At 40.7% G+C, this 16553-nt stretch overlaps 1 protein-coding gene across 1 annotated transcript in view; it reads left to right on the top strand.

The window, feature by feature from the left end:
- Positions 1 to 16553, top strand: part of dock10 (dedicator of cytokinesis 10) — a 175742-nt gene that overhangs the window by 33155 nt on the left and 126034 nt on the right. Inside the window, exon 3 of the mRNA XM_069896750.1 lies at positions 6939 to 7028. Within this exon, the coding sequence (XP_069752851.1) occupies positions 6939 to 7028 (90 nt within the window). The remainder of the gene's footprint in view (positions 1 to 6938; positions 7029 to 16553) is intronic.

Raw genomic sequence — 16553 nt, 5'->3', positions numbered from 1 at the left:
TGGCCAGGAAGTGCATAGCGGTTACCTGGAAATCCGACTCTTGCTGCGTATTGTGCAATGGAGCAAGGAGATGCAAGCTTGTGTTTCTTTGGAGAAAATCACCTGTAACCTGAGGGGAAGGTACGGCACCTTCCAAAAAAATTGGTAGCCGTACCTGAACCAGATAGGAACATGGTTGTGAAAAGGACAACTTTTGCATTGGGGCTGGCTCAACCCCACTCCCACCCCAATTCCGGAGGGGGGGTGCGCAACGAGTCCACCTCAGCCCAGCCAGGAAAAGTCAAGAAAAAAAAGGAAAATCGGCCTGATCCCTGACCGCTTGACCAGGCCAGACCCATAACTCCCCGATATGATTTATTCCCATGTTGTGAATGTTTTAGTGTCTTAAATGTTCATTTTTGGTTGTTTATGTGCTGTGTTTTTTATGACCAGAGAATGGGTCAAGGGGAGAGAGAGAGGGGAAGGGATATTAGGTTTGAACTTGATCGAACACTTGTATAGATTGGATAGCTCAAGTTGTAAATGGTACATATTTGTAATTATTGTTGATGACAAAAGTTGTAAACTGTTGAGTCCAAACCTGTTGATACAATAGTTACATCGTCAATTCCCTTCTCATAACTTGGGATGTAAGCCTTCCCAATGAAGTACAAATATATGCTCCCTTTTTCCAATTTAATAATTGGCATTCAGTGTTTATAATATATCATTCCTGCATTGGAGAAATCAAATTCTCCAATGGGGAATTGTTTGCAGAACATTCTTACAACTTTGCTCTCTCTCCCCCAATGACCTAGAGCAGGGGTGTCAAACTCAAATTCACAGAGGGCCAAAATTAAAAACTTGGACTAAGACGAGGGCCGAACTAAATATTTATTGAAAATTTTCAACAACATCTGCATGTTTTCTCTTCTTTCAACATATGTAATGTTAAACTTTTTCTTATTAAAATAAGTGTTTAATAATAGTTTTGGATAAACTCTTTCCAGAAGCATTAACAAATGAGAAATAAAATATTCAATAAATAATATTTCTCTATAGAGGATTGTCAAATGTTGCTAGTGTGCTGTCGAATAGTAAAATCTGAGGGCTATTGAGAATGTGGGAGAATAACATGATTCCTGAAACAATCAAATGGTGCAGGACCATTTTTAACCAGGAATATATTTATCACTGTGACATGAAACTATTGGAAGATCGTTTTATCCTGAGATTAAAGTTCATAATCCTTACTCAGGCCTGTGTGCGGGAGGGCGGGGTTTGCGGGCGATCGGGTTGGACAACGACAGTGCGGGGGCATCGGCTCTTGCTGCAGGGCGGCATCTCGGCGGATCAGCGGCCCCGTCACCGTGAGTCGCGGATCGGCCTCGGCAGGGAGGGGGAGTGGGCAACGGTCCTGGCGAGGTCAGGCCCGAGGCCTCCGGTTCCGGGCACTGGGAAGTGGCCTTGGCTTCCCCTGACACCGGCCAGGCCCCAAAACCAGAGTCCACAGTGAGACCCTGCAACGTAAACAGAGGAGGTAGGGGCGATTAGCAGGCTGACGCCAATGCATTCTGGGATTTGTTGTATTACTGTGCATGCGCTATACTGGCGCGGCGGCCAGCGTTCCACCTCTAATACATTTTTGAAATGATCTTGCGGGCCAAATATAATTATTTCGCGGGCCAGAGTTTGACATGTGTGCCCTATGCCATCGGAACTCTGTAATTAGTAAGGGATTGCTTAAGGTGGGATGTGAGTGGGAAGGAAAGGGTGAGAATCACTGCTCTAGACCCAATTATTACTGAAATATTTTGCTTGAGAAAAATTGTCATTGGCCCATTTCCTTTAGCGTTCTGAAACCGTGCACATGACGAGTCAATGAGGGATGATTAAAGCAGTGGTCTTCAAACTTTTTCTTCCCACCCACAGCAATCCCTTACTAATCAAAGAGCACCAATGGCACAGGGACGCGAGTGGAAAGAAAAAGGTTGAGAACTGTTGTATTGTGGTAACTCCACATCTGATTAGGTTAATTGTTAGGCAAGTGGTCAGAGAAGGACCCCCCCCCCACCCCAAGAAAGGCTTAAATCACAGGAACAAAATAAGCTTCCGTCTCACTGCTCCCAATCTTACACACAGTCCTGATGTGGAATGTGGGGTCGTAGCTCCACGTTCACCCGAGTTCAGGTGCTGTCTGCGTGGAGTTTGTACGCTCTCCCCTTGTCTTAGACCAACAGCTCGGTTGCCTGACGAAGGCACCCGAGCCCCCCGTTGAAATGCCGGCGTCCGGGGCGGTGGAGGAATTAGCTGAGAAGAGCGCGTTGCTCCCACCCCCCTCCCATGGTTGGAGAGGGATTAAACTGCGATCTCACGGCGCCGGGCTCGTCTCCAACAAAAGGAGCGGGAGGCAGGGTCCACTGCGCAAGGAGTGAGGGGGAAGGCATCGCCAACAAGACGTTCGGTCTGGCGTCGCCGCTGAAGCGCAGACCCAGCGAGGATGGTCCCCAACTCCAGCCGCGTCTGTGTGTCCGGGAGCCGGGTGGGCTGAGTGCGGCACTCCGATCCCCGATTCGGGACTCTGAGATCCCTCCACACCTCCGGCGTCTTCATTTTCACCTTCAGTGTGCATGCGCTATACTGGCGCGGCGGCCAGCGGGCCAACTCTAATATATATTTAATATGATCTTGCGGGCCAAATATAATTATATCGCCCTGACCTAGAGGGTCCAGTTGCCTATCACAATAACGTTCCATTCCATGCCCACTGTGACTTCACTGAGGTGATTGTGGACTTCAGGAGAATGAAGGTTGATGACTTTCTTTTATTTTAAATATTTTATTTTTGATTTTCCAAGACTTGCACAAATCCAGACCAACAATGTAATCTTTCTCAACAATGATACTATGAATTGAGAGTACAAAATTCCTTGGTGCGTGAGTAACAGATAACCTTTCCTGGACTCACAATACTTCATTAGACGGGAAAGCTACTGGCCCCCATCTTGACACTATTTTATAGTAACACAAATCAGAATATCCTGTCTGATTGCATCATTGTGTGGTATGGAAGCAGGAAGGCATTGAACCAGAAGTCAATAGAGATTCATTAAAACAACCAAGATGATCACATATCTCCCTTTCCTCCATTGACAACATTCTTTGGGTTCATTGCTTAAATAGGGCTCAAAGATTTATTGAGGATCTCTACCATTCATCTCTCAGCATCTTTGACCTTCTACCATCAGGAAGGAGGTACAGGAGCATTAAAATCAGGACTACCAGGCTGGGAAATAACTTCTTCCTGCAGGCTGTGAGATTTGATGGATACTATCCTGTTCCTTGGGACTCTTATAATTGAAAAGGGTAAATTAATCTGAAATATTTATTTTATATAATACTTTATATATATATGTGGTTGTTATGTACTCCTGTGCGAAATGTATTATATGTGCATGTGTGTCCACCATGTTGCATGTCACTAATATTGGCTTCAATATCCCATAAAGATCATGATGAACACCATTGTTGTGTAGCCCTTCTTGATATTTTGCTGATTCATTTTCAGCATGGCCTAGGTTTAGATTCATCTTACACCAGGGAGGTTTAAAATCGAGATGGACTGAATATTGGCTGTCATTTGGGGTGAAGCTATACCAGGTTCACCACATTGATTCCTGGCAAGGCAAGTCAGTGGTGTGAGGAGAGATTGAGTCTTTCCTACATTAAACCTGATTACAGGTGCATGGTATTGTTTCTCCAAGTGTTTGGAGAAGAAATGTCTGGATCCCAATTTGCGGAACCCTTTCCAAGGAGATAAGATAATATGTGCCTGAATCAGAACAAGAAATTAATGTCTTGCTATGCAGATTTATGACACTATACTGGTGTCCAAGAAGAGTAAGGTGTCCTGATTTGCTTTGAGAGGTTGGTTATGGAGCAAATCAACTCCTGTCTCAGGAAGGACAGATCTACTTCATCAGGTCAACAGCAGATGAACTTTTAATGCTGTTGTAATATCAGAATTGCAACACCATATTTGTATATAACAAGCCCTTTAAAGAAGAAATGTAGTAATAAATAAAGCATCTTTTAATAATTTAGTTGTAAATAAATATTTAACTACACCATAAGATCATTGTTCCAATGTACCTCCATTTATTAAAAAAATATTTTTTCATGATATATTAATGCTGCTTCCCCTAATCCAAACATACATGTACAAACCTGTTGGCATCAGCTCACATTATCTGTTTATTTTCATCTGTTTTGGATATTTTATTGCCACGAAAATGTGTGTTGAAACGTCATGTTCCTTAAATTCGTATTAAAATATTAAAAATATCCTCATAGTCTGGTTGAGAGGGATTAAAAATAAATAATTCTAACAAATGCCTAGGCTTGAATAATTTACATTTTGAAATGATTATTTATGGCAACACCAATTTCAGATTTAATAATATCAGGTGGGGATTTTCTCCTGGACCATTATGTCTGTGATTTAATTTTTTTTAAATTAGAGATACAGCACAGTCTCAAAGGCCCTTCAGGCCTGTGAGCCCACGCCGCCCAAATACACCAATTAACATAAACCCCATAAGCTTTTGTAGGGTGGGAGAAAAATGGAGCATTTGAAGGAAACCCATGTGGTCACAGGGAGAATATACAAGCTCCATATAGATTGCACTGGATTTGAAGATGAAGTCAGAACAATTGATAAATACAGATAGCATGGATGCTCAAAGAAGCAATTCATCTTGAATGCGTAACAGCAGGTTTTCCGGAAAATTGTCAGCAAATCTAAGAATTGAATAAAAACATAAACATCATAATCAATAAGTCAGGCAGTATATGTGATGAGAGAAATCGAAATAAACATTCAAATTGTAACAACATACCTTTCATTGTACCGAATTTTAAAATAGAAGGGAGAGAAAAATAAATAGCAAAGGACTTATCTGTACGTGAAGCATCATTGGAAATAGCATAAGCTTTAATGAAGTATGTAATGCCCGGATAACTGGTAAGAAATAATGGAATTGAACAAAGTCAGCATGGATTAATGACATGAAAATCACAATAGACCAATTTACAAGAATTCTTTGAGAATTCACAAATTGGAATAGAAAAGAACACAATATGGATGTGGTTTAATTTGGTTTGTAAAGGTCTTCCATAATGTCCCACTCAGAAGGTTACCATAAATCTTCGTCCACGAAGCCAAGCCAAAGAATATACAGTACTGTACTTGTATGGATTCACTTGTTTCAACTTGATAATAATCACAATGAGTTTTTATCCTACACATTGTATGTACCCAAAATTCTTACTTGCTGCTGCCAAGCAGGTACACTAAAATCCCTGTTATCTGGAAATCAGGAAACTGGCAGCCTCAACCAGCGTGGAAAAATAAAATTGCAGAAGATAAATGGGTAAAAAATACACAAGTTTTAAATTGGCTCGTCTCGCCATTAATTCTCCATTCACACAACACACAGTCTCAAGCAACCAGAAAATTCACTTATCCAACATCTACCAATCCCCATAAGTGCCAGATACCTGGTATCTACTGGACTAAGAAAGAAAACTATAATAGTAAACTAATTGAATTAAATTAAAATAGACAATAAATATTTAAGATATAAAATATCTTATAGATCAATAGTAATCTATTGGTGGACTGCGACTTGTGCGATATCACAAGGTTTTGTGCTTAGGTCCCATTTATTCATAATCTACATTAATGATTTGGCTGAGGGACCAAGTATCATATTTTCAAGTCTGCTGATGATGTGAAGCTGAATAGGATCATAAGTAAAGTGGTTTCAAAGTGGTTTCAGAGTAACTTGAAGTGAAAGGGTGAAAACATAACAGATGGAAAAAACACAAGATCATCCACTTTAGTGACTGATTGGGCAATGTTAAGAGTATAATTCAAGCAGAGCTAATATCATTGAGGAGGGTAAATGGTATTTTGTCCTTTATTATCTGATAATTTAAGCATAGGAATGAAGATACCTAACAAATATTTCTAGGATTTGAATGAGATGGCACTTAGAGTGGGCTTAGTCTCCTTACTTGAAGAAGGAGAGCATGCAATGAAGATTCACCAGACTGGTTGTAAGGTGATAGGTTTGTTGCAAGTGGAGATATTAAGTAGTCTGAGTCCATATTCTCTAAGGCTTAGAAAAACTTTGTGAGTTGGCGGGGGGGGGGGGGGGAATTATCTAATTGAAACTTGCAAAAGTCTTGTTGGGCACAACCTTCGACGAGCCATGAAATTTAGAATCAGTGAATTTTAACAATTAGTTTATTGTCATACACTTTGCAACGTACATATGCACAATTTTTTTTACTTGCAGTACCTTTGTGATTAAAAAAAATTCCAATATTCTGTGAACACAGAGATTAGTAAATCTCTGGACCATAATGAGATCAATGAATGTGGAGATAAAGTAGCAAAATGGCATCGATGGGCATGATCTGGATGAAAAATACAGTAAGCTTGAAGGATCAGGTGTCCTGATTTTGCTCCAAACTTTTGCATTCTTCTATGTTAATTACTCAAAACTGACAAGCATTTAATGTTTTAATTTCACATTCTCACCACCTGCAGTTTTATTTTTGCTTGTTGAAACCTAATATGGAACATGAATATAAGTAATAGCTCAGGCATTTGTTGTGATTTAACTCAGAAAATTTCCACTGAGGTTTTCCAATGAGGTTTGATAGATTTTTACATAGTAGAGTAATTAAGGGATATGGGGCAAAAGTAGGTTGGTGAAGATGAGCCTATCATCAGATCAGCCATGATCTCATTGAATGGCTGAACAGGCACAATGAGCCAGATGGCCTACTCCTGCTTCTATTCCTTACGTTCTTATGAACAGCTATTCAAAATGCAAAATATAATACATTTCTATACATGTCTCATGGAATTACTGTTCTTTTTTGTGCAGGCATCATCAAGTCTAAGGGAAAGGCGGACCATATATTCCACTGTACCTGAGGAGGCTGAAAATGAAGCACAAAGTCTTCTTGTAAAGCAGGTAAAGGACCTCATGCTCTGTGCAGACTTAAAGTTGGTCATGAGAATAGCAGGTTAACTTCAATCTTATGGATTCCAGAAGCATTCTCTTGCTCTGTGGTCTATTTTGAAAGCTAATTTGAAGTTGCATTAAAATAGGTGCAAGCTGACATTGTTGAGTTGCAGTGCCTGGAGTAGATAATTCATTGTTGCAATTTATTTCCATTTACTCTTAAATGTTATTCTAAAATAAAATTACAAATCTGGATTAAATTATTTTCCTCATTTGTAAACTTTTTAAAATAAGCAGCACCACTAGGTCCTGTTCAGGCTCTCAACACTGGTGCTCTACCCTCTGGAATCAGCTTGCAGTGCAATTTTCTTCACATACTCGCTTAAATAGGGAGCAAAATATGTGGTGTGGTAAACCTGAATAAAGATGACTGTGCCACAGCCCCCTCCTCAGTCCAGGACAGTCGACTACCATAGGAATACCTCCATTCTGTTGTGATTAAAAGCCTATCAGTTTCTCTACAACTTCTAGTCTTTGAAGTTATTGATGGTGCATCAATTTTTTTTATTCACAACAATTTTTTGATAATGAAGTAGATTCTGAAGCCAGGAAAGCTGGACCTTTACCCACAATTGCCTGACACATCCAACAGCTTCAAACTCTGCCTGTGTTGTTTCAAAACATTCTTGCAGGTTTCCTCTACTATTGTTTGATCAGAGGATGACAGGCTGCAAGTACTGTATTCCTGGGTCAGGCCCCTGGTATTCTTGATGATTAGGGACATTGATTTGTACCCAGTGGTGGTAGACGTACTGAAAAGCCAGTACCAGAGGAAGGTAAACGAGGTCTATGCTAGGCACTTTCTGGCTACCCGAAAACAGTGACCCGGGGAATTGAGCGCCAATTATCTTCGGGTCCTGCAAGCTCTTGGACTGGCCTGTGACTGCAAGGCCCGTGACGACCACTGTGAACATGAAGGACTTATTCAATGACACCTATGTCATGGGCATAAGATCCAGCTACATCCGACAGACTCTGTTGAACCAGGGGGCACTCAACTTACAAAAGGCAGTCGAGCTAGTGGAGATGCTAGAGGTGGCCCTCCAAAACATGGACGCATACTCAGCTGACAATGTGGCCACCTCGTTGTTAATGCAGGCATCGCCATCTTGGGAAATGGGAGGGCTGTAAGCCTGCAGAACACCGCCACGTCCCACCAGCAACCCGACCACAGTCACAATACTCTGCAAACACCCGAGGTGCTACTACTGCAGCCGTCACAAACACCCGAGGAAACACTAACCTGCAAAAGACATGGTTTGCGCTAGCTGTGGCAAGAAAGGTCATTATGCAAAAGGTATGTAAATCTGAGTTGCCTTCTAAACCCAGCAGCACCGCGTACAGTCCATTGGGGGTGCCATATTGGATGCTGCCATCCCAACCTAGCAATACCATGTGCCATCTGTTGGGGCCGCCATCTTGGATGCCGACATCTTTCCAACCCAGCAGCGCTGTGTGCAGGCCATGGGGGCCACCATCTTGGAACCAAACGCCCAAACACTCCATCATATCTACAGAGCCCATCAGTGACTCAACACTGGCCTCCATCATGCTAGATCAAGGGAGCCCTCGCTAACTTGCCAGATCAATGATGGACATCAGGGTAAATGGTCAGCACGGAGAGCTTCATCCACCCTGACATGGTGCAGTGTTACTCCCTTGTGATAAGGCCAGTAAACCACAAAGTCTATTTGTCACAGACCATGAAGACTTTAAACTCCTAGTGATGCCGCAGCTTTGTGCTGCTGTGTTGCTGGGGCTGGACAACTACCTTAAGACTGGCATGATGGAGTATGATGGGCCTCATCCCTCCTCACTATCTTGAAACCACCAGTTTTTAAATCATCAACTGCGCTTCACCCGTGGAACCACCCCCCCTCCCCTCCACCACCGGCCTCTCCTCCCATCGTCTCCAGCCATCAACCTACAGATTGCCCACCGCACACAACCTGCAGCATTTCAACCCTCAAGATCACCCCTCCACCACTGTTTGCTAACTTCACCCCTGACTATAAACCCGTTGCCACCATTGCCAGGGACAGGGCCTTTATTAGGTTGGAGGTACAGCAGCTATTGAATGAGGGGATCATTGAAGCAAGCTCCAGTCCCTGGAAAACCCAAGTGATGGTAGTAAAGAATGGGGTGAAACACAGAATGGTCATTGACTACAGTCAGATATTAATAGATATATGCAGTTGGACATGTATCCCTTGCCTGCATATCCAACATTGTGAATTAAATCACTCAATATTAGGTATTTAAAGTCGGCATACCACCAGTTCCCTATCTGCCCAGAAGACAACCAATATACTGCCTTTGAGGTAGATGGTCACCTCTACCATTTCCTGAGGGTTCTCTTCAACGTCACCAACAGGATCTCAGTCTTCCAGTGGGAGATGGACTGCATGGTAGGAGAACACGAGCTACAAGCCACATTCCTTATCTGGACACGGTCACCATTTATGGCCATGATCTGCAGGATCATGACACCAGCCTCAAAACAATTCTCCAGACCGCCAAACTCCTTAACCTTACATACAATAAAGATAAGTGTGTGTTTTGCACAACTCGCTTTGCTACCCTTGGCTGCATCATAGAGAACAGAGTCATTGGCCCTGATCCTAACTGCATGGAAAGGGAAAATGCTACCATCAGGAAAATCATCCTCCTAGCCCTGCTGTCTAGAGGCCTTCCAGTCTCCCACTGGAAAGATGTTCTCAACAATGCGCTCCACTCAATCAGATCGCTCCTATGTATCTCCACCAATACCACTCTGCACGAAAGGATATTTTCCTTCCCCAGGAAGTCTGCTTCAGGGACCACATTGCCATCCTGGCTGATGTCCCCAGGGCCAGTCCTACTCCAGAAGCACCAGTGTCATGGCATGTTACCCCTGTCCCATGTTAGGTCTGCTTTGTTCATGAATGAGTGAGACAAACACCAGGCTGAGTCGAAATCAGGGTTCTTTGTTCTTTATTACCGGATTGTAACACTTGCGACTAAACATGTTAGTCGGAGAATGCATTCTACCGTTATCAGCAAAATGGTGATTTTTTATACCTTGGATACATGCTTAGAACATCATCATATCATTACTTGTCCAATGACTAAAACTGTTGCTATCCTTTCCCTGCTAGCTTCCTGCCTCTCAATCCATCAATGTCTCTCTTATCTTGTAAGTAAAAGGATGCATTCACATCTTGTTACTGCCCCGTACATTCCCATCTCATGATGTTTTACCTAACAGGAGTACAAGGACACCTCCCCTTCTTGTTACAGCCTTGTACAGGGTAACTCCCTACACATTCCCATCTCATGATGTTTTACCTTACACCCAATGGATGACATCTCAGATCTGGTGCCATGCATCTACCAAGCCATCGCAGATGGCAACAGACAGATGTCCTAGACCTACCAAGAATCAACACCTGCACCACAGCCAGTACTACGACAGTTGCAGCGGTTGACCAGACCACCCGAAAGACTTAATTTGTAAGACCAGACTCTTTCTAAAACGAGGAGTGAATGTGGTAAACCACTGTGTGTATGTTTGGATGTGTTAGGACATGCCCCTTGCTGACTGTGCCTGAGGTTTCTCCCACTGACCCCTGAGTAAAGGCCCCTCCTCAGTCCAGGACAGTTGACCAGCATGGATGTACCTCCAATCTGTTGTGAATAAAAGCCTATCAGTTTCTAGTCTTTGAAGTTATTGATGGTGTATCATGTAGGGCTGATAAGACCACAATTGTAAGGGTGCCATGAGCAATCCTTTTATATGACTTGGAGTAAGGGGAAAATATGAATTGAAGGAGAAAATTGGGAATATACTACAGTCCATTTTTGTTGATTTACATTTCAAAGTTAATATTGTCTATTTATTTTGAAAAGTGACAGGATTATTTTGTACGTGTTTACTACTTGCTTTTATATAGGTGAAAGATAGCTTAAGTGATGATGGCTCAAACTATTTTCTCAAGGTAATTTCTTTAATTTAACTCAGAAATAATTAAAATTATAGCTGCCTTTTATGAGAGGTTGCGTGTGATTTGAATATGGATCTCTCAGTTGTTTTGTGTGTCTCCTTTAGTAATAGTCACATTAAATTGCAATATTTCAATCAAAGCCAGCTGAGAGATCTGGATCAAGAAGTCTGGAGTTTTCTGACTCTTTCACCAATCTACATGGTATACATCTTAGAACTATGACCTTTAGTTTCTCTATCTCCACGCAGACTGGAGTTCTCTCTCGTGCAAATCAATCCTCTACTCCTTGCAGTGCTCATAATGCTTATTCTGTTTCAACACACTTCTCTCCACTTTTTGTTCTAAATTGAGCTGAATGAGATCCAACCACTTCCTGAGACTCCTGTGCATTCACATTTCGATAAGAGTGTATCATGTTGTGGTATGTGGCTTAGAAGAGACAGAGCAAGCCAGTATTTAATGGTAATGTTCAATTGATCTATCTTGCCTTGTTCCTTCAATCCTTTTTTTAAACTGGGTGAACTGATTGTTCACTTCCCATTTGAAGCAGGCTGGAAAGGAGAAGCAAAACTGTGCTTTATTTCATTACTATTCATAAATTGTTCAAACTGAAACCATCTAAACTGTGGACATTATGTGATATAACTTCTTCTGGAAGATGATGTGTAGAAAAGATAGATCTAATGTTTCTTTCAAGTGTTTTGTGCTGGTACATAAAATGTTCTACTTCTCCCTAATTTGATTACCTTTCGAATAACATTAAAAATTCTCTTTACATTTTTCTCAATAATTCATATCGACTTGCTAAAATAGTTCTATAGGGCACTCCCCACCCTGATCCTGAAGTGGTCCTGTATTAGGTTTTATTCTACAATCCTGACACACTGTTGATCTATTTTGCATTTTCATATCTGTGAGGCCAATAAATAAATGCGCCTTCTCTTTTGCTCTGTCTAAACTTTTGTATGGAATTCTTCCATGATCTGGGTTTGCTTTTCCTCCAACTTCACAATCCTGTCTTCTCATTTTATTCAAAGTTAGTTGCTGAGCAGTTCATAGTGTCATCATGAAATGGCTTTCTGTCCTCATTCAGACTTGTGCCTGAATCCGTCTATTTAAGTTGATACATATGCCTCAAAGTCAGACATTCATGTTTCGCTGTAGTTATTTCTGTTGCAATGACAGTGAAAATTGTCTTGTATTGCATGCATTTATCTGACTTCCTCAATAGGTAACCTTGACATTTGCTGTAGTGTTCTGACCGGGATGGCAATGTTGTATTGAAACTGCAATATTTTCCCTGTTCCTCTATTCCCATCCCTGAGAAAATCAGATATCAGCCCCAGAATGACCAGCATAGGCATTTTTTTCCACATTAAGTGTGTGAAAAATCCAATGCATCAGTGTTACCAACACTTTTCCTATTGAAGCATTTTTCCCCTTTGTAGTGTGCATCGAAAGAACCAAAGACTTGTTGATCCAAACCAAGATTTTAATTAATTAAAAGACTGGAGCCTATCACAAGTAGGTCGACCAGTCAGAATGACCTGGTCTGGCTAGGAGCAATCCTTGAAGACCTGCCAGTAGGGGCGGCTACACTCTCAGCCAATCACAGTCATCCTACACTACCATCTGTACATATACACATTGGTGATAGAATCTGTACTATCACACCCTTTTTAGTCTGTGTGTGTGTAAAATGGAAGTCATTGCCTTCTCACAGGAAATGTCTAATACAAACTAAGCACTGTTGGAAACATCATGAGTAAACTTTAGCAGGTGGCTGGTTTTGTGTAGCAAAGAAGACACAGGACAAAGGTTTCTGCGTGGATTGTTTATCCTTTGCTGACTTTCGCTGAGAATATGAATTTGATATATGTGTTCTGGGTCTTAATTATTTGGAAGCATTGGTTATCTTCATTTTGTTTAAGCTGGGGACAGGCTTGAGGCAGATGTGTCTTAATAATGAACATAACTTTGAGGTGCTGGCAGAGGGCATTCAATACATATTACTAAGTTGGTGCCCTTTGATGCCCTTGTGTGAATCATTCCAATGGAGCTGAGAGCAGCTGTGTTAATATTCATATCATTGTTTTGATTATTAATCTTTAATTTTTGAAATCATTATTTTTATCACCACCAGCAATTCACGTTATTTTAAAATGCTGGAGAAGCTCAGCAGGTCACACAGCATTGATGTGAAGCAAAGGGATATAATCAACATTTTGGGCCTGAGCCCTTCATCAAGGTATGAGCAAAAGATAGACAGGTGTCTGACTAAAAAGGTGGGGGGAGGAGAGGAGGGGAAAAAGGGGCAGGGGAAGGAGCACAGAACAACTGGCAAAAGGTCTTGGGTGGATATGGGTGGGAGGGCAGAAGAGGAAAAAGCTGAGAAGTGATGGGGAGGGTGTTGCTCTGGATCGAGAGGGAAGAGGGCAGGGAGCTGGAGGAGGAGGGGCCTAACAGAAACTGGAGATGTCAATGTTAATGTCATTGTGGAGAGGGCCCAGGAGGAATATCAGGTGTTGTACCCCCATTGTGTGGGAGGCCTCAGTTTGGCAGTTTATTCAGACATATTGGTGTAGGAATAATGTGAAATCAAAATGGTTGGCCCCTGATAGGTTCCTGTTATTCCAGCGGACAGGGCTAATATGTTCAACCAAATGATCTCGCAGTCTGTGTCCAGTCTCTGTGCCTGTGTGCTTTTTGCCCATACCTTGATGAAGAGCTCAGGCCTGAAACATTGGTTAGATCCTTTTATTTCCAGTAGATTAAGTGGGATCTGCTGAGTTTCTCCTGCACTTTCGTGCATTTGCACTACCATCACAGGCTCTGTGAACTTGCTTTTTTAACTGCATGTTGTGTGAGATTTCCTCCTTGCATTGTTAACCTTAATGTTATGCTAACTTCCCTTTTAATTGAAATGTAGAGAAACTTCTGTGGTTTGATGCTGTCATTGTTCCCTTTTTATTGGTGTGTGCTTGATTCCAACTGCTTTGACTTGCTATACTTTATTTAGTCCAGCATACAAAGATAATGCACTCTTACTTTCTGTATTCAAAATTTTTTGCTGCTCATGCTAAATGATTCCAATTGCAATGGTAACAAGTTTTACACTTAACTCCACTAATGTCCAAAATTGATGTCCTGCCTACTACATTCTGTGCATGTCAAAGTTTGCTTTCATTTTAAAGACTACTTCAGTGGATGCGTGCCAATCTGAATATCGATCTGCTGTATTTATTAATTTGGACTGAATGCTCATCAAGCAGTCCACATGTAAATTGATCCTGTAGTGGATGATTCAATATTGCATCAAAATTGTATTCTTGAATTTCTTGGAATACCTTATATTGGAATTCTTTGTTCTCATGAATTCTGATTTTAAGTTTCAAATTTATAACTAATTTTAGATGGTGTTAGATTTTAATGGTTTTAAAGTTTTTATTTTCCTCAATAGCCAACCTCGCTAATTATTGACAACTAGATTCCCGCTGTCACAAAAGTTTCTGTTCCTATTTGTACTAACAGAATCACAATCCTGAAATTGTTATTTCAGATATTGTCTCTCTTATTCTCTAATTTGACAATATTTGTTTTGTCCTGAAAACACCACGATCAATTTGATATTCCAATGGAAGAAACCTTTGAGGTCCCTAGGTAGTCTTGTGAGAGGACCACATTATGTGATGTCTTGTACTTCAACAACTACAGAGCTTACCTTTGTAATTTCACCAGTTTTTGCAAATTTTTACCATTGCATCAGATTTATTGCTATCAATTGTGAGACTGGAACAGAACAAGCTGGCAAGCTTGTGGAAAAACCCCATTTGGAAAGTTCAGCCTGGTCAAAGCCCATGTGGTTCATACAAGAGAGGACTGGCTGCCTAATGTTTCACTTGAAATAATTGAAACAAAAAGGAACTCTGTGGTGACCTGAAAGAAAGAGGTTTGCAACCAGTAAACTTGGAGGAATGAGAAGTGAGATTGGACTGTGGAAAAAAAGAACTTTTCTGAACTGACTTACACATTACATACACTAGTGCTTAGAATTAGAAGGCCGTTAAGTCAGGTTTGTTAAGTTAATAGTAATAATTTAAAGTTTGATCCTGTTTTCATGTTAAAAGATAATTAGAGTAACTTTTGTTTAAGTAACCATTTGTCTTGATGACAAATTGCTGCTGGGTTTTGGGGTCCTCTGGGCTTGTAACAACACACTCACACACACACACACACACACACACACACACATAAATACATACATATACATACTGCATTAAGCATGTCAAGAAAACTATCATATTGAAGAATTTTCACAAGCAAGAAGCCAGGAGGTTAATAAAAACACTGCTTATAATGTTTTAAATACAGTATTTGATACAGCGTAAATGAACATTAAATTAAGCTAGAAGCTGAAATATTATGAATATAAACATTAGTTATATATTATTTTTATTAAATATGCATTAAATCTTAAAACATGAATGATAGTTCATATGTTAAAACATTTCTTGTTATATCTAAAGAGGTCTTTAGATAGTAATTTCAACTAGTTTGTAATTCAAACTTCAAGTCAAACTTCATGCAACATAGCTTAATATTTTAGGGCTATTTGAACAGCAAAAAGGATTTGTAGATTCTTAAATTCTGGTCAATTCACTGGTGCTGTTAAATTGGAGCAGGTTGTCGCACATCATGGCTACTGGAGAAGTAGGAAGCCACTGATGGCGACTTCTGGAATTTTGCATTTAACTGCATGTGTAGGTTTCTTCTGTGATAAGATTGGGTAATGGCAATATTATTTTGAACTTGCAATTAAAATTATAGCATAGAACCTCAAATGATCAATAGAACCCAATGCCATTGATTTGATTTAAAAATAAAGCAAGTTTCAATGTTGTTTATGAATCACTTTGTTCATTTATCTAGAGGATTCCATACTTTCAAAAGTATATTGTCTTGAAAAGAATGCATAATTTATGTTTAGAAATTAAGTTGGCTTTGTTCATGAGCACTAAAGCTCAATTGATAAGTGACTGTGATATACCCTTTTCCAAAATTCTGTCTTCTGATTAAGAAGACCCCTTTCTTTCCTATCTTTGAAATACATGATATATCCCAAACCTGAAATCCCCTTTTTCACACACCACAACCCCACAATGGTCCTCTGGACTCCATCATACCCATCATTCAGGCTATTTGCTATTTCACATGCTCTTCATTCCAAGCCTCCTTATTAAATTCTAGGCTCAAAAGATTCTGTCCCCATTTCAAACCTACCAAGCCCCCTATCAGCAACAACCTGGGGATTACCATTGATCAGGAATACAAATTGATCAGCCACATAAATTCTGTAGCTACAAACTCAAATCAGACTCCAAATAATGACTTTCAACTTGACCCCTCAAAACATTGCCACCAAGTACAATGCAGCAGCTGCATGGAATTACTGGTACAGTTGTATCACCATTAAAGACAATGTAGCCCACTT

Source organism: Narcine bancroftii, chromosome 9 (assembly GCF_036971445.1).
Source record: "Narcine bancroftii isolate sNarBan1 chromosome 9, sNarBan1.hap1, whole genome shotgun sequence".
Lineage (NCBI taxonomy): Eukaryota > Metazoa > Chordata > Chondrichthyes > Torpediniformes > Narcinidae > Narcine > Narcine bancroftii.
This window is presented reverse-complemented; position numbering and strand designations above follow the sequence as displayed.